The sequence below is a fragment of the Chelonia mydas genome, chromosome 12 (assembly GCF_015237465.2).
Source record: "Chelonia mydas isolate rCheMyd1 chromosome 12, rCheMyd1.pri.v2, whole genome shotgun sequence".
Lineage (NCBI taxonomy): Eukaryota > Metazoa > Chordata > Testudines > Cheloniidae > Chelonia > Chelonia mydas.
The window spans coordinates 36,394,711-36,421,619 of record NC_051252.2 but is presented as its reverse complement, the minus strand read 5'-3'; the positions used below and the strand labels follow the sequence as shown (position 1 = coordinate 36,421,619).

Here is a 26,909-nt window from a genome sequence, read left to right as displayed (position 1 = left end):
CCCAGATGTATTTTGGAAGTTGTGGAACGTGTCTGATTTGATCTAAATTTGCCCATGGAATTATTGATGATGGGGGGGAAGGAGGGAAACATACCCTAAAGGTAGGAGCAGGGAAATAGAAGACAAGACTCTTGACTTCGATTCCTGGCTCTGTCACTGACTTTCAGTGCTTCATAGAAGCACGTTCATTCACTTCTCTTTGCCTCTGTTTTCATCTGTGGAGCTGGTGTGCTTTCCTGCATTATGCGGGTGCTAAGGTTTAATTCATGTTTGTAAAGTCCTTCAAGATCCTACAATGAAAGTGCTGAGCAGTGCTAGGAAGGGACCTTTCCCGAGTGTTTGGGATGGTCTGTTTTTTCAAAACATGATTTAGGCACAAACTCAGAGCAGCTAGAAATGTAGAAAAACTTCTTTTGTTGCTGAATGACATTTTATGAAAGAACAGTATAGTCAGATACCCAGTGAGCCATTAAAAATCTTTATTGGCTTTCTGTGGGCAGGTACCTTTCTGAGCCTACTCCCAGAGACTGCAAGCTATTTACGGTAGAAATTCACCCCGTCCTCCACAGGTTTGTTTTTCTTAATGCACAGTTTTAACAATATTCAGCTCAAACCTTTTTTCCCCGGCTTCTTTCCCGGCTTGATTGCTCCTATGGATCCTCCCTTAGGACTGCCCAGCCCACACACTAGATCCTTTCTCCCCAGAGGGTCACTTCCACTTCTATGTCTAGGCAGGGGAACAAGCCACCTTGCCTCAGTTGATTCAGCAGATTCCAACTTAGCCCATTCACTGGAGATAACATCAACGCCATCTGACAGGAGGTGTGTGGAAGTATGTTCTAGACCAGGAGTGGGCAATAATTTTCACAGGGGGCCATTCCACCAACTTTGGTAAGGTGTCACGGGCTGCACGTTTCTACTGTATTAATGGAGGGGGGGCGGGGTCTGGGAGGGAGTTTGGGTACAGGAGGAAGCTCCGGGCTGGTGCAGAGTGTTGGGGTGCAGGTGAGGGGCATGTCTCTGTGCACACGCCCCCGCCCCCCGCCAGGGGTGCACAGAGACATGCCAGCAGCAGCCGGCCACTTCTAGGAGCGGCGTAGGCAGGCAGCCTGCCTGAGCGCCCCGCTGCTCTGAGGGACTTTTAGCAGCCTGAATATCACGAGGGGGCAGCCAAAGAGCCTGGTGGGCTGGACAGAAATGTTCGACAGGCCAGATCCAGCCTGAGGACTGTATTTTGCCCACCCCTGTTCTAGACGAACGTTTGTTAGCCTGTTACAGTGTTTTGCAGGAAAACTTGAATTAGATGTAGTGTGTTGCACTAGATTATCCATTTGGTTCTTTATAGGCCTGACTTCTCCCAGGGAGAAGCCTGGCACTGCCCAGGGTACCATCATAGGACCTTTATCCTGCTGAGAAGCAGATAATGATGTCTAATGTAGTGAGATTTTGTATTAACCAATTCTGAGGAAAGTGTTCTACATAGCTGCTTGTTATAGGGAGCTGTTTAAGAGGAGAGTCCTGCTATTCTGTGTGCGAGTGCGCGTGAGAGTGGGAGTGTGAGAGTGGGAGTGTGTGCATGTGTGTAAGTGATGAATGGCACGGGGACAGTGCTAGGCTACTGGTTGTGCATTTCCAGCCATGTGGTAAGAACCTTTTCAGTGGTTTAAAGCTGAACAGTGTCAAAATGAGGGATCTTTGCTCTTTTTTACTTAATGCTCAGCTTCCCAAACCTTGACTCTCTCTGTCCCTAAGCTGTACTTGCTCAATGCTAGGAATCTTTGCATGCCTTTCTGATCTGCATCGTACAGGATTGATAGGACTCCGAGTGCAGGCTGGTGCAGAAGACCCTATTCATAGATATTTAGGTCAGAAGGGACCATTATGATCATCTAGTCCGACCTCCGGCACAACGCAGGCCGCAGAATAGTCTGTCTGAGAATAATTGTGCTGAGATTGAGAAGTGCTCTTAATGTGTAGCTGTCGTGTTCCAGGAAGTGCAGCTAAATGGGAGCAAAACAGAGTTGGATGGATGTTTTTAAAAACCTAAATAAATAGCTGTGATCTTCCTTTTCTAACCTCATCCTTAGTAAGCAGCTACCTCTCTGAGGCCATGTCTCAGTCTTGCATGTATACTGAATAAACTTTGGTTTCATCTTTGGCTCTGCGTTCTGCAATGCACTTTTGTTGATCCTTTGCATGGAGGTTTCCTACATATTAAATTGAATTAGTGAGTTATTGGCTTTCATTGAGTGGCCCAATGCCCATCTATTTTTACTGGGGGAGAGATGCTGTTGCTCTCCAAGAGCTTTTATTCCATTAAAGATTGAAATAAAAAGCATATTTTTAAAAGAGAGCATAATATCCTAGCTCAGTGGCTGAATATGGTTACTCGGGACACACACGTTTGCAAATCTGTTTCCAAGTCTTGTTTTCAGAATTCAGTCTTTCCCCAGAACAGTTGATGCTGTTAACACCCTACTGCAGAACTTCTACCTGGATTCTGCACTTGATTGTAGGTCTTTTCAGTCATTAGCTCCTGAAGGGGGGGAAACTGACCCTTGAACTCTGCTTTTGGTAGGTATCTAGCAATTTTGGCTGTGCTCCTGCTCATTGAACGTCAGGCCCCTTTCAGGGGTCTCAAGCTGGGCACCCAAAATCAGTAGTCGCTTCTGAAACTCTTGGCCCAGTGTCTTTGGAAATGGGCAGATGAGGTCTGGAAAGCCTACGGAATGTGTGCCGGGTGAGCGGAGTTAACCTGTGAATAGGGTATATTTGCTTTTCCCAGTACAGGAAAGTGGATCTCCAAAGTAAAACAACCTTTTGTGGAGTGGGGGATATCTCTCAACTGAACGCTGCCCTTGCTTGTGGTATGAGAATGCTGTGCATGTCGGAGGGAAAAAACCTGGCTTTATTCATGGCCGGGTTGCCTTGTCAGTTTAATTCCTAGTGTGCCATTCTGGGGAATAGAAATCTAATAAAACAAAGCAAATTGCAGCCTTTAGATTGTCCTTTGTGTTACGCTGGGCTACCTCCTGTGTCCTTTTTGGTGGGAATGTTTGCATGTGACTTGGGGGGGACGGGGGGCAAATTAAAAACAGCCGGTTTTGATAATGTGACCTGAGCATGTAAAAAAATGCACATCTCTGTGGGGAGAGACGGGCATAAGTCACAGAACTCAAGTGCGACGCTTGGGGCTGTTTAGAGTTTGTATCCTGGCCTGTCTCTAGTTAATGTGTTACATGCTCCGAGCCTGTTAAAATACAGTGTGGGATTGTGTGGAACAGCCCACGGTAAACGAAGTGCTCAATGGCGTGACTAGAACTCGGGCTCTGCACTGCTATGCAGAAAGGCCAGGTCTGAGTCCGCGGCTCGCTCCCGGCGTCTCTGAGGCTGGTGGAGAGACCTTGTGTGTGTCCGATGGTAATCCGCCTGTTGGAGCAGCGCTGTCCTAGCTCAGAGGAGAGCCCGCTGTAGCCGCCTTTGTCGAAGCAGGTGGGGAGCTGTCCTGGGTTTGGGGCAGACCATTAAAGCAGAGGGATTGGGTGCGGGGGACGACCATCTTGGTGGCTCCAGCAGCTGCTGTCTGATGTCCCCTGAAACAGCAGCACTTTGAAGGTGCTTATTATTGGTGATTGCAGCTGGCCATGCAATTAGCAGATTACTGGGTGTAGCCGCTGAGCAGCTGGTGTAGCTGAGTGGGTGGGACCAAAGGCTCTCTGTGTACAGAATGGTGTTTATAATGGGCAAGTAGTCAGTTTCTTCCCCCATAGCCTGTCTCTTGTGCTTTTGGCTGGGGCTTCTTGGATTGGTCTGTGCGCCCAAGAAACAGAAATTCTCTCCTCCCCAGTGGTTTTTTGTTGCTCCTGATTTAATAGCAACAGTGTGTACACAGATGGATCCTACTGGGAGGCAGGGCAACTAAAAACTTACCCCTGGAGTCCTCTCTCTCTTTTGGTTTATGTCCACACTGTAAAAAAGGTGTGTTTTTTCACTAGGGTTAGGTAGCGTGGATTAAAATAACAGTGAAGATGCGACAACTCGGCTTTTAACTCAGGTTAGCAACTCAAATTCAACCCCAGGCTAGTCTGTAGGCTTGAGCTCAAGCTGCTAACCCAAGTTAAAAGCTAATTTGCCGCCGTGTCTGCACTGCTATGTTAACCTGAGTTAAGAACGCCCCCGTCTTGCAGTGTAGACATGCCGTGTATATCGAGGGCAGGGCTGCGGATTGGATCAGGGAAGTGTTCGGGTGTGTAGAACGGGGCAGGCAGGAGGAGGGAATGCGTCAAGGGGGGCAGAGAGGAATCCCCTTCTGTGTGGGGAATCTTTAGGAGGAACCTAACCAAGGTGGACAGGAGTGTCCGCGCTGGAGGTGACTGGAGTTAGTTGGTGGCCTCGATGACGAGAGCCCGTTAAGAATGGAGGGCAGGAGATGGCGCCGTCTGCTCCTTGTACTGCTCTCACTCATGGCGATGTCCTGCACGCCAAAAGAGAACCCCACATCTGGAAGCTTTCTCCTCAGCCGACGAGATGAGGCGCGTGGCTAAGGTGGTGGCCTGCTGCATTGGGTTAATGATGGAAAGGGAGAGGCAGCCATCTTTGAGCCAGGAATTGATCACGATGATCAGATTGATGTTACTCATTGGCAAAGAGGTATGAGAATCTTTCCTCCACCCCCGGAGCTTTAAAAGAAGAAGTCCCTGTTCTTCCCTGTTAAGGAATGGGATGGGCCAGGGGCTGATCAGCAGGAAAAGGGATTCACCTAAAGGCTGTCTCTCCCACCGCCTGGAGACGGGACCCTCTGGGGATGGGACGCCAGCAAGCGGTTTTCCCTTTCCTCTGCAGCAGAAGGCAGATCAGAGAAGGACCCAAGCCCAGTCAATAGGTAGGAGTCCCCACTCCACACTCCTGCCAGCAATCAGCTAAAACAAATCACAGCAGTTCGGTAAAAAATGGCTTTGCTGATTTGGGAGACGACAACGTTTCGTGGCGCCGTTTTTCCTGTGTAACTCCGGGTGACAAGGTGGGCAGACCTGGCCCCATGGGGAGGGTCAGGCAGTTAGTTGTGTCATTGGGAATGTGGTGCCCTCCCTCCCCCACATTTGCAAGAGAGTCTGGGCTTTGGCCTGTGACCTTGCTGGTGCATCATCAGTGCTCTTAATACATTGGCTCTTCACACAGGTGCCTCTGCCGAGTGGGAAGCGTTTAGCGGTTACTGGGAGTGGCACTAATGCATTATATGGCACCTGCTCGCCAGAGTTAGCTGGTCCCTGAAAAACAGAGCAAGGAAGACTCGGTGAGAGTCCCTACGTATTTAACGGCAAGTTCTTCCTGCTACTGGAACTTCAATGGAGTTTATATCAACATGACAGAGAGGAAGGATGGTCCCAGTGGTTAGGGTGCTAGCCTGGGGCTCCGGAGTCCCAGGCTGTTCAATTCTATGCTCTTGCCACAGACTCTCTGTGTGACCTTGGGCAAGTCACTTAGCTCCTCTGTGCCTATTTTCCATCTGTGCAAGGGGGCTGATAGCACTGCCCTGCCTCAGAGAGGTGTGTGAGGATAAACGCGTTCAAGTTTGTGAGCTGTAATGGGGACCGTATAAGTACCTCAGACAGACACTCCCAAGAGATCTTGCAGTAGCTGCAAACTAATCACAGATGCTAACGCTGCTTACTGTAATTTGTTTTATTTATACGTGCCAGACCCGACTTCAGAGACTGTTAAAGGGTAGATCCCTGCCCCTGGGGCCCGATGTGGGGGGAATGGCGCAGATGTACGCCCCCTTGTTGTTGTTTGCAGTGGTGTTGTAGCTGTATCGGTCCCAGGATATTAGATAGTCGGTTCCATGACAGCTTTCAGACTCCACAGAGCTCATCTTAGAGGAGAGGAAAGTGATCAGGAACAGTCAGCATGGATTCACCAAGGGCAAGTCACATGCCTGACTAATCTAATTGCCTTCTATGACGAGATAACTGGCTCTGTGGATGAGGGGAAAGTGGTGGACGTGTTGTTCCTTGAATTTAGCAAAGCTTTTGACACGGTCTCCCACAGTATTCTTTCCAGCAAGTTAAAGAAGTATGGGCTGGATGAATGGACTATAAGGTGGATAGAAAGTTGGCTAGATTGTCGGGCTCAACGGGTAGTGATCAATGGCTCCATGTCTAGGTGGCAGCCGGTATCAAGGGGAGTTCCCCAAGGGTCGGTCCTTGGGCCGGTTTTGTTCAATATCTTCATAAGTGATCTGGAGGATGGTGTGGATTGCACCCTCAGCAAGTTTGCAGACGACACTAAACTGTGAGGAGAGATAGGATACAGAGGACCCTAGCCAAATTAGAGGATTGGGCCAAAAGAAATCCGATGAGGTTCAACAAGGACAAGGGCAGAGTCCTGCACTTAGGACGGAAGAATCCCATGCACCGCTACAGACTAGGGACCGAATGGCTCGGCAGCAGTTCTGCAGAAAAGGACCTAGGGGTTACAGTGGACGAGCAGCTGGATATGAGTCAACAGTGTGCCCTTGTTGCCAAGAAGGCCAATGGCATTTTGGGATGTATAAGTAGGGGCATTGCCAGCAGGTTGAGGGATGTGATCGTTCCCCTCTGTTCGACATTGGTGAGGCCTCATCTGGAGTACTGTGTCCAGTTTTGGGCCCCACACTACAAGAAGGATGTGGAAAAATTGGAAAGAGTGCAGCGGAGGGCAACAAAAATGATTAGGGGACTGGAACACATGACTTATGAGGAGAGGCTGAGGGAACTGGGATTGTTTAGTCTGCGGAAGAGAAGAATGAGGGAGGATTTGATAGCTGCTTTCAACTACCTGAAAGGGGGTTCCAAAGAGGATGGATCTAGACTGTTCTCAGTGGTAGCTGATGACAGAACAAGGAGTAATAGTCTCAAGTTGCAGTGGGGGAGGTTTAGGTTGGATATTAGGAAAAACTTTTTCACTAGGAGGGTGGTGAAGCACTGGAATGCGTTACCTAGGGAGGTGGTGGAATCTCCTTCCTTAGAAGTTTTTAAGGTCAGGCTTGGCAAAGCCCTAGCTGGGATGATTTAGTTGGGGATTGATCCTGCTTTGAGCAGGGGGTTGGACTAGATGACCTCCTGAGGTCCCTTCCAACCCTGATATTCTATGATTCTATGATCTTTGGGTCTGGGCTCTAACATAGTGCAGCGTGCTCCCCTCTCCCCTTAGGGTCTCTCTGTACCACACTCGAGAGGGTGCTTCACAGCATGGGAAGACAGACACGCTGGCTCTGCTTGAGCAAGCACACTAAAAAATAGCAGTGTGTCCAGGGTGGTTTGGGCTAGCTGCCCGAGGACATATCCAGGGGATTGGGAGGGATTGCTGCCATGGCCACACCACTATTTTCAGGGCTAGCACCTGTCTGTCTACCTGGGCTCAGCAGCACGCTCCCAGCTGCTGTGCACGCATACCTTGAGGGACTAGTTTGGGACCAGCTGTTCACGTCTGCTCCAGCCTTTGAACTGAGGAGCCTGGTTCTTTAGCTCTGGCAGTAGTGGCTCATGTGTTTAGATCCTGAGATCCAAGGTTTGATCCTCATTGCCGGTGACCCATCCAAGAGCATCGCCTTACCTATGCGTGCTAGAGACTTTAGGTTGAGATTTTCAAAGACAACCATTTATTTTAACAGGGGTTGCGTGGCTCAATCCTCTCGTTACCTTCTGGAAAAATATCTCATAATTATATATATTATAATTATAGCAAAAGCTGAGGTTCTGGCATACAAAACTCATCCCCCAGGGGAAAGTACCATCTTGTTCAATCAGCCCAGTCCAACTCTGGTTTTACTAATCTAAATTAGGTGGATGCAGCAAGTAATACTGATGAACAGAGGCGATGAGAAGTACAGTGTGGTAAGGCCAGGGTTAAAACGGTGAAAGAGTGTGATGTGCGCTCCAGTTGTGCGCCTGGGTCCACTAGTTCCTACCCCGAGAACAGTTGTGACACCAATATGCCATTTGCCATCACGTCATTCACTCTGCTTGTGTGTTATACTCCAGTCCCCTAGCTGCTTCTGCCTTGTCTATTTCAATTGTAAACTGTTCAGGGCAGGGATTGGGATTGTCTCGTAGTTTGGATCTGTGCAGCGCCTAGCACAGTGGGGGACCCATTCTTGGTTGGTCCTTAGTTGCTACCCACAATACACAGGATTAGTAACAACAGTACTTTTAAAAATAAATGCTTTTACTCTCTCGGGGTTGGCGGGCATTGGGGGTGTGTGTGTCTGGACTGAGGCCGGCATGCAGGGGTTTCTGAGATTGCCTTTTCTAGCTCTGCACGTGGTCTGCGTGATGTTGCGCATGATGTATATCGAGGTGGGTGGGTCGTACTTGCTCCTGTTGATCTGGGTTGCGGGGCCTGTCTCTCTCGCTGCTACAGCTTTTCTGTTCGTACTTGGTTTGCTTGTCAGAACGCATTCTCTGCTGTCTGTTTCTCTCCTTTGGGTCAAACTAGCTCCTTGGGAATGAAGCTGCTACTTTGTCTCTGATGCGGAAGGTCTGTCTGCAGGGCAATCCTTCGCTTGGTGCGTTGCTGGGAACAAGCTCTGCTTAGTCCATTCAGCATCCGCTGTCTGATGGAGTTTTAGAGAGAGTGTGTGCATACGTGCCCAGTTTGGGAGGGGAGCGAGAGCCCGAGACGAACACTTTGAAGAGGGGAGACTGTAGAGTTTTTCAGATCTCTGATCCTGGTAGAGCTTTGTCTCCCTCATTTTTCAGGGGGGATTCCTTGTGTCTCTGCAATAGGGGGGTGATGGCAGGTTGGCTGTGCGGTTCATCCATCTCTAGGAAGGCATAACGTGGCCCTGCTTTCTCCCTGCCTCTCCAGGGAAGGGCTGAGGCCTCTGCGACATTTCTGCCATCAGGAGGGATTCTCCCCTCACCTATCATCTTTCTAAGGGGCCATTACTCCTTACTGCTCCTTAAGGGTCTGCTCCAATGCCTGCTGCAGTCAGTGGGAAGACACTCCCAAGAGTTGGTGAGAGTTGGATTGACAAGGAGTTTCAGGGAGAAATGCGGAGAGGTGCCACACACCCATATCCCAAAACAAATGCTCCAGGAGGCTTAGGTCTTGTCTACAGAAGAAGGTTGCACCAGTTTAACCTAAGGTGTGAATTTACACTGATTCAGTTGAACCGGTTCAAACCCCTGTGTAGATGCACTCTCGTTTGGGCTTGAAAGTGAATTTTTCCAGGTCAGCGTAAATCAGCTGGGAACAGGTGAAGCTAAACTGAAATAAGCCACTCTTGAACCAAAACAGGAATGTCCATATCAACTGCACCAGTTTAACTAAATTGGTTTAAAAACTGGTTTAAGTTGAACCAGTGCCACATTCCTATATAAAGACCTCAGTCTCAATTGGTTCACTGGTAAAGCTTGTGTTGCTCAGATTAGGATTATCTCCCCCCCGCCCCCATGCAGTGACGCCTGCTGGTAGAGTGTGGGACTGCGACAAGCAGGGTATTTCTGAGCTCCTGAGGCCTTGTACAGGAGCTGCCCTTACCCAGGAGGAGCACTCCTCACTGTCTCTTTAGAATGAAAAGCCAAGTGCTGTGTGGCCAGCACATCCGCCCCTCCCCAGAAGTGTTACGAAGAGACGGGAGCTCTCTAAGACGCTCCTTCCCACCTTGGCCTTAGATTTCAGTGAGAGGCTTTTCGCAGCCTGCTAAGAGGGACAGGCACTGATCAGCCCAGCCCCGTTTAGGTTAGATGAGGGCTCCATTCCTCACAGGACAGGTACTGGTTGGCTGTAATAGCCTTTGCTGCTGCCTGAACGGTCTTCCCCAGCGCCCCCTGCCCATCAGAATTAGCAGTAACCCCTTGGGTCCAAGAATTAAGGTGAGTGAGTCAGCCAGGGTGGTAATTAAAAGTCTGTTTTCCCCCCTCCCCCGGTCCTGTGACAGAAATCAATGGTAGATGGAGAGGTGTGCAGGCCAGATGCAGGACTGGGAATGAGCACCCTACTGAATTTAGCTCTGACACTGACTCACTGTCCAGCCTCGGGCATGTCAAATGACCTCTCTGTGCCTTGGTTTCACTGGCTGGAAAGCAGGGATTAGAATACCTGCTGCAGAGCTGAGGACTGGTTCAATGTCTGCGAAACGCCATGAAGATCAAAGGCAACCCGGCTTGTATCAGTCAGTGCTAAAAATTAACCTTATGTTGATAAATCTGTACGTGAAGTTGATCATTCAGACCCTGTTCCTGTGTGTCTGAAGCAGGCACAGATTCTGTCGCTGACCCGAATTCACCAGTGAAAGCCTGTGTCCCAGTCAAGGACTTGTTTTCCTTTTCCCAACACTGTCTGTCTGTGCTGCACACTGAGACGTGAGTTACTCAGTATTCCTTCCCGATCCCCGTGTACCACCACAGAGGTCAGTGTGTCCTTCCCCGGCTCCCTTCTGGCACTTTTGCCATGCCTGGTTTCGCTCAGCTGCGTTGTTATCCTTAGCAAATCAAAGTTAGTGACTTGTTTCCTGGGCTCATCAAAAGAAGGTCTGGGCTTGTATGGTGCTGAGCTCTCCTGGCTCTCAGACGAGTCAATGGGAACCATTGGTGCAGAGCACCTTCCAGGATCAGACCCCACTGTGCCCTAAATACAGTTCTGAGAAAGCTAATTGAGAGTAAAATCTGCCTACTTTGCTATTATGCCATGTCGTTGTCATTCCCAGGGTAGTAGAGAGAGAAGATGGGAGGGGTCATGTGTTTTATTTTAGTGGTTCTCAACCTTTTCGTGCTCAGGATCCCTTTGTAAACATTTATGGCCTGTTGCAACCCAATAAACGGTCTGGGGGTGGAGGCCCTGGTGAGGCCACACCTGGAGTATTGTGGCCAGTTTTGGTCCCCCCGCTACAGAAGGGATGTGGACAAATTGGAGAGAGTCCAGCGGAGGGCAACGAAAATGATTAGGGGCTGGGGCACATGACTTACGAGGAGAGGCTGGGGGAACTGGGGTTGTTTAGTCTGCAGAAGAGAAGAGTGAGGGGGGATTTGATAGCAGCCTTCAGCTATCTGAAGGGGGGTTCCAGAGAGGCTGGAGCTCAGCTGTTCTCAGTGGTGGCAGATGAGAGAACAAGGAGCAGTGGTCTCAAGTTGCAGTGGGGGAGGTCTCGGTTGGATATTAGGAAACACTATTTCACTAGGAGGGTGGTGAAGCACTGGAAAATGGGTTACCTAGGAAGGCGGTGGAATCTCCATCCTTAGAGGCCCGGCTTGACAAAGCCCTGGCTGGGATGATTTAGTTGGTGTTGGTCCTGCTTTGAGCAGGGGGTTGGACTAGATGACCTCCTGAGGTCTCTTCCAACCCAGATATTCTGTGATTCAACGCATACAGCAACGCAGCAAAAAGCCAGCAGTGCCTGAGCTAATTAAATTAACAGGCGAAATGGGCTAATTAGGGGAAAAGCTGCAACTGCCCGATAGGTGGGTTGGTTTGTTTGTTTAGATGTCATTAATAAATGCTGCAAAGCCAGCACCGGTGCCAGTCAGTCTCCCTGTCCTGCTAGTAACCACTGTTGGTGGAGGAGAGTGGGAATTGGCTGAATAAGTGTCAGTCACTGGGAGGAGAAAGAGGGATAGAAGGTTCTGGGCCCGCTGCTGCTCTGGCTGGGGCTGTCATGACCCCATCGAGTGGCTCCATGATGCCAGTTCCCTGGGCTGTCCTTTCAGTGATGGTTGTATCTTGCCTTTCAGATGCTTTCTCATAGCCTGGAACCTTGAGGGGACTTGCAGCTCTAGCCGGCTTATCCTAGGAGCGTCTTTGACACACTGAGCTGCAGATGGCCTCGAAATCTCACTGATGGGCGAAAGGGAAATCAAGTCACAGTAAAGCAGCCTCCTGCCCTGGTACCTGCCCCCTGCACGCCCGCTCTACAAGCCATGGAGGCCACCGACGTTCCGGTGGGGAACCTCATTGATTTTGATTCTGAGCCCCCTGCCTCCGTCCCCGCTGAGTCCCCTCCCTTGCCCCCTCAACCCTCCAGTGGCAATGGGTTACTGGAGGACCTGGGGGACCCGGCGGCTGTAGGAGAGGAGAGTGACACCACGGAGTCGGCCGACAGTGAGAACGACATGGGGGATTCGCCCAGCCATCACAGCTGGAACAACTACCGCCGCTCCTCGTCCATTGAGTCCTTCTCGTCCAACCAGAGCACGGAGTCAGCCAAGGACGAGGTGATGGTGGAGCGCCGGGAGTTCATGAGACAGTACGTGGAGAAGATCTTCAGTGGAGGGTGAGTGAGCCAGGCCCGGTGTGGGTTGCCCTCTGCAGAGGTGCATGCTGGGATGGGGCAGGATGGAAGGAGCCAGTCCCGGTGGGGGTTGCCCTGTGCAGAGGTGCATGCTGGAAAGGTGTGGGGAATAATGAAGCTGCCCCCTCCTCCAGAGGAACTTTCACTGACATGACTTTTCTCTGTTCGCCCTTTTTCAAAGCTTAAATTCTCCCCCCTTCTGCATTTGGCAAATGTAGATTTTTCCCCTCCACACAGTGTTAGAGGAACTAGAGACTGGGATTCAGGAGGCCAAGATCAACTTATTCCTGCTTCTGCCACTGACTCCCTCTGTGACCTGGGGCAAGTCCCTTTCCTTCTCTGTACCTCCGTTTCGTCGTTCTGTAAAATGGGATAGTTCCTTATCTCACGAGTGGGGATGAGAGATTGAGGCAAAATTCACTCATGCTTGTAAAGCGCTTGAAGACCCTCCGAAGGAAAGGGCGGTAGCCATGCAGAGGGAGATCAGGTTCTGAAAGTTCCCGTCCTCCTTCCAACAGGGCTGAAATTAACCAGACTTATTGTTTCCCCTCCTTGCCCTCATGTGCTGGCCTTTTTCTGTGCTGCATGGCCTAGGGGTGCATGCCCTCATGCCTTTGACATCGTGTCTTGTCGTACGCTGGAGCCGCTGCGGCATCGAGCGTGTCCCCCGCGTGCGGCTCTTCATCAGATGGTGATGCCTGGAATGGCACGTCCCCCTCTGATTGCCTGCCCGCGGTGCTGACTTACTGTGAGCACGGCTGCCAGATTCAATCACTCTACTTAGCCTGGTGTAGGATCTGGGAGTGAAGGGGGTTGGCAGAGAGGAACGGGGGGAGCTTTCTGCATCTAGTTGTGATGGGTCTGTGTCTGAAGCCGGAGGGGCTGTGTACCTCACTCCATTCTCGCCCTGCTGCAGATCTCCGCGCTGCCCAGGCTCTGATATAGGCTTTCTCTCTAATCTAAATGTCAGGGGATACAACGCATGTGGGGGTCTGTTCGCTGTTTGTCAGCGACAGATGCCTCTGGCCCTTTGATCACGACAGCAAGGCGTACTTGTTTCGGTCTGTGTAATATTCCGGTTCAATGCATCCAGTGTGATTGAGCAGATCGTCTGGTGGGAAGCAATAGGCAGAGCTAATTGTTTTGCTCGGGTGATTCAGTCGTTGCTGTGGAATTTCTGCTCTGGAAATCAGCACTCGGTTCCTTCCTTCATCTTGAGAGCAAAAGAGCAGCTCGAAGCAGGGAAAGGGAACAGGGCAGTCTGTCAGCACGGCCATAAAGCAGCCCAACTGGGAGGTTACCGCACCTGGGGATTGTGCTGGATGTGGGGTGCGTGGTAACAAGAGACTGCCAAAGCAGCTTTGCTGAACCTCTGAGCTGGATGCAGGCTGGAAGGGAGAGCGAGGAGTTGCTGTAGGGCAGCTGGAAGGATTCAGAGCACAGCTAGGGGGCTGTCTTGGACAAAATGCTCCTTGGACAGGGGATTGAAGCTGCCGGAGGGGTCAGGGGTGGCAGATGGAGCCTCCTCCATCGTGTCAATTGTGCAGGAGAAACTGGCCCAGTTCCTGCATCCCTCTGGGCTGGGGAGGTAGTGTTCAGTGCAGATAAATCCTGAAAGGTATATGGGACAGGGCGTTTGGGGTCCAGACTGTAGGGGGTCACGGAGGCCTGTCCTTTCTATCTGATGCTCCCCGAAGGTGATAGGTAATGAAGTGGTTGAAGGGAGCATTTTATTATTTGTTTACATTACTGTAGCATCTAGCAGCCCCAATCCTAGACCAGGCCCCATTGTGCTAGGTGCTGTACAAACACAGGGCAAAAAGGCAGTGTCTACACTAGAGACTTTACAGCGGCACAGCTGTACTGATGGGGCTGTGCCATTGTAAGGCGTCCTGTGTAGCCACTCTATGCCGAAAGGGGAGAGCTCTCCCGTCTGCATAATTAAACCACCTCCCTACATAGCCCTGTCCACACCAGCACTTCTGTCGGTCAGGGGGGTGTTTTTTCACACTCCTGAACGATATACATTTTACCGACAAAAGGGCTAGTGTAGCCATAGCTTAAGACAGACAGCAGATGGATGCAACAGACAGACTGGGGGCAGATGCAAGGTGCCAGGAGGACAGTACTGGTCAGAAGCAGTGATTGGGGCACTGCAACTGCCGAAACATTGTCAAGTTTTTTTGGAAGAGCCAAATGTCCTGGAGAGATCAGAGTTAGTGGGGATTAGAGTTTTCTTCAGGCCCGCTGGTGCAGGAGACGCCATCCAGCCTCTCATCATAGAAATGTGGGGCTGAAAGGGATGTTGAGCGGTCTAGTGCAACCCCCTGCCCTGAGGCAGGACCTAGACCCTCCCTGGCAGGGGTTTGTCCAACCTGTTCTTAAAAACCTCCAATGACAGGGATTCCTCAACGTCCCTTGGAGGCCCATTCCAGAGCTTAACTATGCAGACAGGAAAAACTTTCTTACTGATATCCAATTTTAGGCCCTAGCAAAGTTACTTAAGCTCCCAGGCTCGTCTTTTGAAGATGTTGTGCAGGTTTCCTTTGGGGATGAGGACAGTGAGGTCAGATATGGAGTGCATACCCGCCCACAAAACACCTTTCGAGATCCCTAGGTCCTGCGCAAGCCTGTCACATGCACTGGACCTCATCCAGTGGACTAAATGCCCCAATAACATTTATGTGGGTTAAGTCAAATAATCACTACACACTTGAACGACCTCTCACAACAACAAATGATAAGACAAAAACACTCTATCACCTGTGGGTGAGCACTTTCCAGAAAACGGTCACTCCATGTCTGACCTCTCAGTCCTTGTCCTCAAAGGAAACCTGCTTTGCTAGACACTAAAAATCGTGGTCCTAAAAAGACACTGGGTTTATGGCTTATTGCAACAATCGATAACCCACTAATTCCCCCCCCCCCTTTTTTTTAGACCCGTGACTGCAGAGCCACTGCACCTTGAATGGTCTTTGACAATGTGTGAACTATTTATGCTAACCAATCTGTTCCACCTTGTATTAACTGGGACGCTAGGACTACCTTTCCTAGACCTGAAGAAGAGCTCTGTGGAGCTCGGAAGCTTGTGTCTTCCACCAACAGAAGTTGGTCTCTCTCCTTGCAGAGACGTCCCAGATCCAAGCTGAGAACTGTCTCTCTGTCTGTCTCAAATGGAAACTGACCAGAATTTTTAGTATTGATGTCATGAATCTTTCTTCATTTCCCCAATACCCAGGGGCTCCTGCGAGCGCATATGCCTGGAGAATATAAACTCCAATTTGGACCGGATTAAACGTGATTGTCTTGCTGGTGTTGAGGGGCTAGGCCCATTGCAGCAAGCAGTGCAGTAACTGTGCCCTAGAAGCTGTCTAGCGGCGAGGGACATTGACCCCTTTGCCTGTTTAACCAAAGCTTGAGGCTGCATCTGGCACGCCCAGCTCACTTCTGTAGTGTCGACAAAATTTAAGAGTGATGGGAGCTAGGGAAGGTTTGAGTCCTTGTGACAGGGTGCTGGGCAAAGGGTTGCAGATTCAGCCCTCTGTCATGCCTGCTCCTCGTTAGGTGAACAAATTAGAGTGGTCTTGAGATAACCTGACCCTAACTGGGGAGGCGGAGACAGCTGCTACCTTAGCTAATTAGCCTGGGGCTGCATAAAAGTCTGAGGGGAAGGAAGCCAGGGGAGAGCAGCAGGAAAGAGAAAAGGCAGAGAATGGAAGCAGGGAGGTAGCTCTCCCCTCCGGTTGCCTGCAGATGGTGAAGGGTTACTTGTACATGGTGAAACAGTGGTGGGAACAAGCCTGAGAATAAAGTGCACCAGCGGTTACTAAACCCAGGGTCTCAGAGTGACTTTGTGAATCTAGCAGGGGCAGAATCCATCAGAGGAGTGAAGTTCTGCAACAGCCTTCCAAGGGAAGCAGTGGGGGAAAAGACCTATCTGGCTTCAAGATTAAACTCAATAAGTTTATGGAGGAGATGGTATGATGGGGTAACATGATTTTGGCAATTAATTGATCTTTAACTATTCATGGTAAATAGGCCCAATGGCCTGTGATGGGATGTTAGATGGTGTGAGATCTGAGTTACTACAGAGAATTCTTTCCTGGGTATCAGAGTAACAGCCGTGTTAGTCTGTATTCGCAAAAAGAAAAGGAGTACTCACTGTAGCTCACGAAAGCTTATGCTCAAATAAATTGGTTAGTCTCTAAGGTGCCACAAGTACTCCTTTTCTTTTTCCTGGGTTTCTGGCTGGTGAATCTTGCCCACATGCCCAGGGCTCAGCTGATCGCCATATTTGGGGTCGGGAAGGAATTTTCCTCCAGGGCAGATTGGAAGAGGTTCTGGGGGTTTTTCGCCTTCCTCTGCAGCATGGGGCACGGTCACTTGCTGGAGGAGTCTCTGCACCTTGAAGGCTTTAAACCATGATTTGAGGACTTCAGTAGCTCAGACATAGGTGAGAGGTTTATTGCAGGAGTGGGTGCGTGAGATTCGGTGGCCTGCATTGTGCAGGAGGTCAGACTAGATGATCATAATGGTCCCTTTTGACCTTAATGTCTATGAGTCTGAGTCTACAGTCCAGCTAAAACTCTCTAGGTAGCACTTGGCAATGGAGGTCGGGCACAGTGCCCTTCCTGAGGGGAGAAACTCTAAATGTGCAGTCAGTCTGTTTCCAGCTAGCGTGCGGGTCAGTTACCACCTTGCACTCTCACTCACATCCGCACTACCCTGAGGTTCCAGCAAACCAGTCGACTCCTGCAGCACTGGTCAATGCACTAGTCTCCCCAGGCACTGTGTGTGTGAAGAGTGCAAACCGGGAGGCCGAGAGAGCAGGCGTTCCTCGTCCCTGCGATGCAGGGAGAAGCTCCCTTTCTGTTTCCGGTGAGGGTTTTGCCCTAGCTGAGTGAATAGCACTTGAGAGCAGAGCTCTTGTTTCACTTTCAAAAGGTTCCTGGCGAGTCTGAGCACTCGTCAGAGGAGAAAACCCACTTGGCTGCCTCTGTGCTGGCTATCCTTTTCACTAAGAAACACGCTTTCTTGGCAATGGAGAAGCCCCTGAGATCTGTAATGTTTCTATCTCGTTTACAAGTGCTATTGCCTGGGGACTGCAATGCTGCATCATCCAAACCCAGAGCAGAAACGTCGGCTCCTCACAGTCCCAATGACTTTGTTTGCTTTGGGGTTTTTTTAAAAACTAAATTAAAACTGTTCGCCAAAGAGGCCCCAATTAAAATGCATCACACTCCCACTCAGCAATGCCGCTTTGCCCACTCCCCTCTTCCGTGCAGCCATCTCGGTTCCAAACACCGAGAGACGCTGCTGTTGGTTATCCCCTGCCTGATATTCATGAACAGCTTCTTCCCTATGCTTCAGCCACTGTATTGCGCGGGGGTGTCTCGCCTCTTACTTCCACCACAGAGCACTTTATACACTGCTTACGGTGTGTATAGAAATTCTGGTACCTCTCTCAGCCCTTCCCTGGCTAAGGAAGGTGACGTGCCCATTTGAAATGATTTAGGAGTTGGCCAAGAGTTCTTGGCCAGACAGCATGTCTTGCTACTCCTGTAAAATGCCACGTTCTGCCTCTCATGCTATATTAATAGTCGTGGTGTCTTTCAGCAGGTAGACCAATAAGTGTAATACTCACACGATACCTCCTTTCCCTGCATTGGTGAGAAATATTCATCCCCCGCTCGTGTCTTGTCATTAATCCGTATTGGCAGAGTAACCTCCTTGGACTGTATCTTTACCATGTATTTGTACATGGTTTAGCAAAAGTCAATAATTGGGACCTCTAGGGGTTACTGCAAGATAAATGTGTGACTCCAGGTATGTCTACACTGCAATGTTAGCCCAGGGTTAGTGGGACTCGAGTCAGCTGGCCTGTGTTAGGGAACCATGGGCTTGAACATCGATATTGTATTTTCACCCTACATTTTTTCTAATCCGTGCTCGAACCTAGGGCTCTGGTGTCCACACTGACGTGCACAGACCTGAGTTAAAGTAACCATGTCTGAGTCCCTAGCCACCGAAATGTGGCCGCCCTAGCCCTCGGACGTGGTGCACTGTGGGAAGACTTTACTGCCTGCCCTGCATGTTACCAGGAAGCAGCAGAAGGCTCGATGGGTTCGCTCTGCATTGCAAACCCAGGCGGCTCTCTGGCAGCATGCTTGCAGATTGGTGATCAGAAGAGAACAGGTCGATGCCAACCTGAGCTGCTGCCATGTGCAAAGCACGGGGGGTGGCTTCCGTTTTCAGTAGAGTGCATTGCAGATTGTTGGGATAGAGAGGACTAAGGAATCTGTCCCACGGAATTGTGGGATACTTCCGGCTGACTCCCAGGACCGGAGTCAAGCGGGGCTAAGTCTACACTGCGAAGCAATAGGGCTCGGACCCTGGGTCCCGGCTTAACTCGAGCTCGGACCCTCCAGCCCCGCAGGGTCCTGGGACCCTGAGTCTGAGCCCTGAGTTAGAGCAATTGCAGCATAGTCTCAAGGGGGATTAGATTTAAGCTTGGGCTCATGTTGCAGTGTAGACATACCCTCGGTGATTTGTGATACACTGAACAAAAAAATTGCCCCCCCCCCCCCCCCCCGCAAGGCGTATTGCATCTATTAGTGAAGACCAGGAGCAGAATGGAGAGGCCAAGAGGCAGCCTGAGCAGCAGGTACGTGCGTGACAATACAGATGTGTCCTGTAAATACATGTAGCCCTGCTGATACAGCTGTGTCACTGATTGATCGTGTCCTTGATAGAACTCGTGGATCCTTTCCCGCAAGGGTCTGCTCCTGGCTCTCCGAATACCTCTGCTTTTTTCACAGGCTACAGGGATTTTCTGAGCAGCTCAGCATGGGAAGGAAATTTAAAGTGTGTTTGATTTTTTTTTTTGTCTGTTCCAGGGAGGACCTGGACCAAGAAGAGAAGGCCAAGTTTGGGGAGCTGTGCAGCGGAGAGAACGGAAAAGGCAGGGAGTGGTTTGCAAGATATGTCAGTGCTCAGGTGAGCAGGGGATAACAGCTGCCGGATGCTAACTCCTCTGTGTCAAAGCAGTTGAGGGTGCCTGGCTCTGGTGATGGGGACAGTTTGTGCAGGAGGGTGGGTCACCTGGACATCTGTTAGAACAGCATAGTGGTGTGTTTGGAGAATGTGCCTAATCTCAGTGGGGAGAGCTGGGGGCAAAGAGATGTATGTTTTGAATTGCATTAAAAATGCGACTGTATCAATCACTGGGCAGTGGAATGTTAGAGAGAAGCCGTCAGTTTCATTTAAAAAAAAAAATCAAAATAACTCATCAAAACCCCTCCCAGCTCCTAAGTAAAATTCCACGCAGTCAAACTAGTATCCAGTGGCCCAGCCCCACTGTGGCGAATTCTCTGGGAGCGCTCACGTCAGTTCTTCGGAGCTTGCTCTCTCAGTAGCAACGGAGAGGAAGCAGCGCTAACACTGGTGTTTGTCGGCTTCGTTTGTCTTTGCAGCGCTGTAACTCCAAGTGCGTCTCGGAGCAGACTTTCTATCGGCTGGTGCAGTCCTTCGCGGTGGTGCTGTTCGAGTAAGTAATGGCAGATATCAAAGCAGAGTTGATTTTCCTTTTTCACAACTGAGCCCTCTTGTAATCTGCTCACCGAGCCATCAGAGGGACGCTTTGCTTCCATGCCACCTAGTTCCAGGAGACCAGCCTCAGCTAAATAGAAAGCAACCGGCGCTAACTGAATAGCTGTCTGTCCCCAGTTGAACTGCAGAGCAACGTCTCTGGAAGCACCTTTTGACCCAGCTGTATTGCACCAAAATTGCTTTGAGGGCCACGTGTCAGTTGGCAGCATCTCCAGTGTGAATGCACGGTGCTGCTTGGAAGCAGAGTGTCTGATTTAGTGTAAAGCAGTGGGGGGAGCTGGTCCTTGGTCAGTAGGAGGATTTAGGGAAGGTAATGCTGGGGTGGGTGGGGCTCTGAACAGATGGGATGCAGTCAGTCTGACATTTCCCAAATGGGATCTACAGTAAGGGGATGGTGAGTATGGTTAAGCGGACACTATGGCAGAGGTGGCCTGGTACCAAAACATCTAGTACCTCTGGGTATCTGCCAGTTCTGCTAAGCTGCTATAGATGTGGCTGCTAATTCCCTGTGTCTCTCTTCCTCCACCCATTTCAGGTGTCACCAAATGGATGACTTTGGTCCTGCCAAAAATCTAATGACCATGTGTTTCACTTACTATCACATCGGTAAGCGGCTTGTGCGCATGGATGTCTTTCTCATTTTGGCTGAAGGAGCGGGGACTTGAAATGATTTCCAGAATAAGTGTGAGGGTGTGGTGTTAGAACAGATATGTATTCACTCGGAGGGGCACAGCTGGCTCTAGGATGACGTCCCTAATCCCAAGGGGAAACATCTGCTTGATTTGAGATTGGGAGGCGGTCACTGAGAATGGTATCTGCTGAATTTTCGAACTAAAGTTTAAAAAAACTAAAGGTCAAAGTTTTCAAAATTAACTAGTGATTTGTGGGTAGCAAATTTGAGACACTTCAGCGGCTTGATTTTTCAGAGTCGGGGGGGCCTCAGGACCTCCTTGAAATCAGGCCTCCTTCCTGGGTCTCTGGTTGGATGCCCAGAAACTGAGGCACCCCCAATCACTAGTCACTTCTGAAAATCTTGATCTAAATCCAACGCACTGTTAAACAGGGAACTCTTCAGCCTTCGGAGCTATTTTCAACAGAAAATTGTGTCCATTTAAAAAACAGGAGCTTCCTCGCTTCTCTCTCTCCTTGTCCATGTTCCTCTGGCTGCGTGTGCTGCTCCTGCCCCGAATGCCCAGCGCGGAGGTGGAATTGGTATCGCAGTCACTGGCCTGAGCAGAGCGGTGTTTGGGAGCCTGGTGTTGTTATGGCATTGAGGGGGTCTTCCCTCTCTTCCTGTGCATGACTGTCATGAATGCTACTGTGAGTTATGCATATGCAGAGAGAGGGGAGCATGTTTCTCAGTGTATCGTGTGTGCTCCAGATGTCCCAGTCTGGCAGCTCACGGCTGCTTTAAACCCCTTGGTGCTCAGTGTCTTACCACAAATGCCCAAGGGGGGAGAAACTCCAGTGTGTCCTTGTCCATTCAACAGAAGAGATGTCATCTGGTATTACAGCAGTGCTTGGCTGTTGGGACGCTGGGAGCCATGACAGATAAATATTGAAACCTGGGTCTGCGGCGCAAGCTTTCTCTACCCGCAGTAGAAGGGGAATCCGACTGTTGTAAACATCTCTCCTTTGTTATAAGAGGGTCCCCGTTCCTGTGTGTTTGGCCAGGAAACACACACATTCTAAGGCCAGTGTCATCAGCTCAGCGCAGCGTGATGGGGTCATGGCAGTGCTGCGCGATTGAGTTTGCTCCGTTTCAAAGTTTGCGAGCGCAGGTTAAAACGGACTCGTGAGGCTCAACGATTCCCCCTGTTAGCATCCCAGGCTCCTCTGATTCTGCTGAGCTTGGCGCTTTTCAAATAAGAAATCAGTGTCCAGTGACAGCTTTTTTTTTTTTTTTTTTTTTCCCATGACTGGGGCCAGCTTCTTGTAATTGCTGAAAGAAAAGGATGACTTGTGGCACCTTAGAGACTAACCAATTTATTTGAGCATAAGCTTTCGTGAGCTACAGCTCACTTCATCGGATGCATACTGTGGAAAGTGTAGAAGATCTTATTATATACACATAAAGCATGAAAAAATACCTCCTCCCACCCCACTCTCCTGCTGGTAATAGCTTATCTAAAGTGATCACTCTCCTTACAATGTGTATGATACCAGCAGGAGAGTGGGGTGGGAGGAGGTATCTTTTCATGCTTTATGTGTATATAATAAGATCTTCTACACTTTCCACAGTATGCATCCGATGAAGTGAGCTGTAGCTCACGAAAGCTTATGCTCAAATAAATTGGTTAGTCTCTAAGGTGCCACAAGTCCTCCTTTTCTTTTTGCGAATACAGACTAACACGGCTGTTACTCTGAAACCTGTAATTGCTGAGTTTCTCTGAATCGCTGTTCCTGTCTCTCTGCCAGCTAGAGAATACTATTAAACTGTCCTAGAGAGTGGAGATGGGCTCATGCGGCCTTGTAGCACAGTGAGATGGTGATTAGTTTGTCCTAAAGGAAATAGATGGGGAACCTATTGGGAGACCCTGAGCCATGTGGGGGCTGGAGAGTGAGGGGCTTATCTCTGTGTGGAGAATGTGGAGGAGAGGGGAAATGGCATTCATAAAATATCCAGTGGGTTGCTGGAAGGAATGTTCCTCTAGATCAGTGGTTCTCAACGAGGGGTACATGTACCCCTGGGGGCATGCAGACGTCTTCCAGGGGGCACATCATCTCATCTAGATATTTGCCTAGCTTTACAACAGGCTCCCTAAAAAGCACTGGTGAAGTCAGCACAAACTAAAATTTCATACAGACAAAGACTTGTTTATACTGCTGTATATACTATATCAGCAGTTCTCCAACTGTGGGCGAGTTCGTTTTAATGGGGTCTCCAGGGCCAGTGTTAGACTTGCTGGGGCCCAGGGCAGAAAGCCAAAGCCCGAGCCCCACCACTCAGAGCTGAAGCCCAAGATTTTACGTGTGGTGGAACTTGGGGGTACGCAAGACAAATCAGACTCCTGAAAGGGGCACAGTCATCTGGAACCACTGCGCTAGATCTCAGACCAGTGATGTCCCAGCACCCCCAGAGCCTCCGCTGCAAATCGTGCGGCTGTTCCCCCTCTGACTGTTCTTGCAGCAGCCAAGAGAATCTCTCTGCTCTCTAGCTATGAGGATGCCAAACCCCTCGGCCATCTGTCTTGCACCACCTGTTGGTTCAGGAGATGCTGGCCATCATACACACGCTGTTGGCTTTAAAGCGAAGGATGCATCCCGGCGAGGCGGAGATGCTGACACGGGGGATTTGCCTTGTTGGTTTAGTCTCCATGTGGCTAAAAACTTGGCCTCTTTGTCCCCTTTCTGGGAGTAAGGACTTGAGGCACTTGTAGCTAAAGCTGTGCACTCACCTTTGCAGTAGGGAGCAGCCTAGATTGGGTTCTCCTGGGATCCCTTAAAAGAGCCATTTCTCGAAACCTCCCGTTTCTCCTGTAGGTAAAGCCCAGGTGCTGCCCTCAGAGGCGAAGGAGAAGCCCATGGGGAGTATCGACTCGTACCTGAAGTCCGCAAACAGCTGGCTGGCTGAGAAAAAAGACATTGCAGAGCGACTCTTGAAGAACACGTCAGCGAAGACTGAGAATGTGAAGGGCTTCTTCGGGGGGCTGGAAACCAAGCTCAAGGGACCCATGGGCAAAAAAAGCGAGTGAGTTTTGCTGCATCAGTGCTCGAACGCCCTGCGTAGGGGACGGGTGTTGTGGGCTGGACAAACAGGACGTGCCAACCGCATGGCCGTCAGCCAGACTCATGCGCATGCTATCTGGGATAGGACAGGCGACCTCCTGCCCTGAAAGCAGGTGCCTCCACTCAGCTGGCTAAAGGAGGACCTCGGTTACCTGTCAGGGCTTTATCTTCCCTCTACCATGTTCACCGAGCTGTGCAGTCACTAGAGCCTGAGACAGACACATGGATAGGTATGCTTCCATCCAGCACAAGGGCCCTAGATCTGTGAGAGCTCCTAATTCAGGCTCCCCAGTTGTAGCTCTTAACATTACATGGGCTTCTCTGGAGTGAGACCTGGATGTCTGTCCTTATCTGTGTGCTGAGACAGGTGGGCTCTGGAGATGGATTTCTTTGGGTGTAGAGCAGTGGTTCGCAAACTGCTCTGTGGACCATCAACAGCCCAGAGAAGAACGTGCCAGTGTGCGGAAGAGATTTGGCAGGCCACGTGCTGTGCCTCATTTCCAGCCCGTAAAGTTCCTTAAACTACAAATGCACTAAACGCCAGCGAGGTGATGTTTGACCACCAATGGGAGCGGAGGAAGGAGGCCCATGTGATCACGAATAGGCATGCAGGTGTCCCCAAGACACCCTCTCCATTTAGATGTGACTCCCTCAGTGTGGGGAGGGATAGCTCAGTGGTTTGAGCATTGGCCTGCTAAACACAGGGTTGTGAGTTCAATCCTTGAGGGGGCCATTTAGGGATCTGGGCCAAAAATTGGGGATTGGTCCTGCTTTGAGCAGGGGGTTGGACTAGATGACCTCTTGAGGTCCCTTCCAACCCTGATATTCTATGATTCTATGAAAGTGTGAGAACGCCCAACACGGAGAGAAGGGTAACAACCTTCCAGGGGCTTTCTGACTGATCGCCCCAACTCTGCAAGGGTGGTGATGCCAGAGTGTTCTCCAATGGTTAGTCATGGGACCGGAAGTCAGGAGAGCTGGATTGCATTCCTGGCTCTGCCACGGACTCCCTGGGTGACCTTGGGCAAATCAGCCAGCCTCCCTGTGCCTTGGTTTTCCAATCTGCAGAATGGGGATAGTATGCTTGCCTACTTCAGAGAGGCAAGTGGGGCTGCAAAGTGCTGGGAGACATTCTGGGGAATAGCCTGCTTGGGCATGAAGTTCCTGAGAGAAACTCTCCCAAGGGCTCCAGTGTACTTTGGCCATGGCTAGCACCTCTCAGTCAGTCTCTTGTCTCACCACTGCGTCTCGCCCCAGTGGCTGTGATGGGGGAGGTGGATGCCAGCAGGCTGAATGGGTTAGTTATGTGGGCTGATAGGAGGGGGAGCTGGCTGCTGTAGGGCATCGGTTTCTGAGAGGGCGGAGCTGACTGGCACGGTTTCTTTGCTGTAGGGAGGGGGAAGACAAACCGAAGGAGAAGCTGCGGAAGACAGGTAAGCAGCGCGGCCGCAAACCAATGGCTTTAGCAAAGGGATCCCCAGGACCTTAGGGTGGGGCGCAGACATGGTATGAAAGGCCCTGGCACAGCCAGCGTCATGTAAAGTGACCGGGAGAGTGAAATTGCCATGGGGAATGACTCACAACTTCTCAGTGCGGTTTGCAGAGGCACTTCAGGAAGCTGCAGAGAAACCAGAGGAAGTTTTTCCAATCCATTGTTCAGCGCAGTAGCATCTCCCGTTCCACAGTAGCATCCTTTGGATGCTGAATGTAACCTGCACTCACGCAGTGTGGTGCTTTGTGGTGCTGAATGTAACCTGCACACACACACAGTGTGGTGCATCCCCATATAGAGGTTTGAGTCTGTTACTGCCCCTGAGCTAATGGACCTGCTCCTTTAGCTCAAGTAGCAGCCATGAGGTTGAAAAACAAAGACCGTTAGGGATGGTCTGAGTGGATTTTTTTTTTCCCTCGATACCTCGGGGTGACTGCTTGGGGGGTGGGGTGAGTAGCTGAGCAGTACTAAATTTGTGTTCGTACAGCTCAGCCTCCTCACAGCCTTGGTGTGCAACTCTGCTTCCCGACAGTTTCCTTGTACAGCCCCGAGGAGGAGGAAGAGGAGAAGAAGGGAGAGAAGATCTATTTATATATGCATCTGAAGCAGCAGCCTATCTGGTAAAGACTGGTTATCCACCTTCAGCTGGAGCACTGTGCCTGGTACCTCTGAGTCAGCTGGCATTAGCATCCACTTGCACAGCACCAGCAGTATGAGGGGGAACCCAGGCCCTGTGCTGCTCAGAGCGCAGTGCCCAGCGCTGGTCCTGCCATGCTGGCTGAGTGACATGCTGCCGTTCCCCATAACTCAGCCATGTGCCTGATCCAAGTATTCTACTCTTCACGCATGCAAAGTTGACTTTGCCTTTCCCCTACCGCCAAAACAATGAGATCTGTCAATGCAGCCACTGACCAAAACCCCGCAAAACCAGGAATTAACAGCTCAGTAAAGCTGACTTCTCTTTGCAGCATGCCGTGTGCGTAGAAGCCAAAGGCTGAATCTGTGTGGAAGGCACTTCGGCAGGACCCCGCGTACGAATGCCCCGCGGTCGCTCGGAGGTGCGCTGGGGTGCGGTCATGTTCTCCCATGCAACACGCGGTCTCCAACGCCTTCTCCCTGTTTTCTAGGCACACCCTGAGATTTTGGAATGCAGCCTTTTTCGATGCTGTCCATTGCGAGAGGAGGAAGAGATCTCCCACCACCAGGTAGGGCGTGAACATTAAATCCTGGCTGCCCTTGGCAAGGGAGAGCTGGAAGGCAGGGGGAAAACTGCCCATGTTTCACTCTCAAACTCCCCAGCCCCACCAACAGTGGAGATGACAGGTTAGACCCTTCCCGCTGCAGCTGTTTGCTGAGAAGTCCACCCAGCGGATAGCTGTTTAAATCCTGCTGCACTGCGAAGGCAGTTGCCATGGCTAATGCTAGAAATTAACTGCATGAAGGTCCGAGGTGCTTGGAATCCCGGGTGGAGCGTTAGGGGGGAGGAGTACAGTGAAAGGAGCCTGCCCCCTCCTCCAGGCGTTCTTTCTGAAGGCCCTTTCTCTGTACTTGGCGCAGAGCATAGAGGGGCTTGGTTACCATAGGCTTAGATGGGTTCAGCTGTGCAGTTCCCATGGCTGTTACAGAGGCCATGTGCCTTTGGGACAGGAGAAATCCATTGAAATCATCTCTCCAAAACAGCTACGTTTGTATAGCAAATAGATCATGATCAGTCTCTTTTTACTTACCTGCCAAGACCTGAACCCAAGGTCCTGCTTTCGCCCTGCCACTGTTGACCTGATCTACCGAAACAGAAGCAGATTGCAGGGAAAT

The 26,909-nt window shown here is 50.5% G+C and overlaps 1 protein-coding gene across 8 annotated transcripts in view; it reads left to right on the top strand.

Moving 5' to 3' along the window:
• The window catches only part of KIAA0513 (KIAA0513 ortholog), a 93,086-nt gene that overhangs the window by 47,192 nt on the left and 18,985 nt on the right, over positions 1-26,909 (top strand). For all 8 annotated transcript variants that reach the window (XM_037877478.2, XM_037877474.2, XM_043526143.1 and 5 more), the window contains 8 exons: positions 11,712-12,250; positions 19,165-19,264; positions 19,741-19,814; positions 20,412-20,482; positions 23,360-23,567; positions 24,998-25,038; positions 25,630-25,717; positions 26,225-26,302. In XM_037877478.2, the coding sequence (XP_037733406.1) occupies positions 11,898-12,250; positions 19,165-19,264; positions 19,741-19,814; positions 20,412-20,482; positions 23,360-23,567; positions 24,998-25,038; positions 25,630-25,717; positions 26,225-26,302 (1,013 nt within the window). In that variant the 5' untranslated portion in view covers positions 11,712-11,897. The remainder of the gene's footprint in view (positions 1-11,711; positions 12,251-19,164; positions 19,265-19,740; positions 19,815-20,411; positions 20,483-23,359; positions 23,568-24,997; positions 25,039-25,629; positions 25,718-26,224; positions 26,303-26,909) is intronic.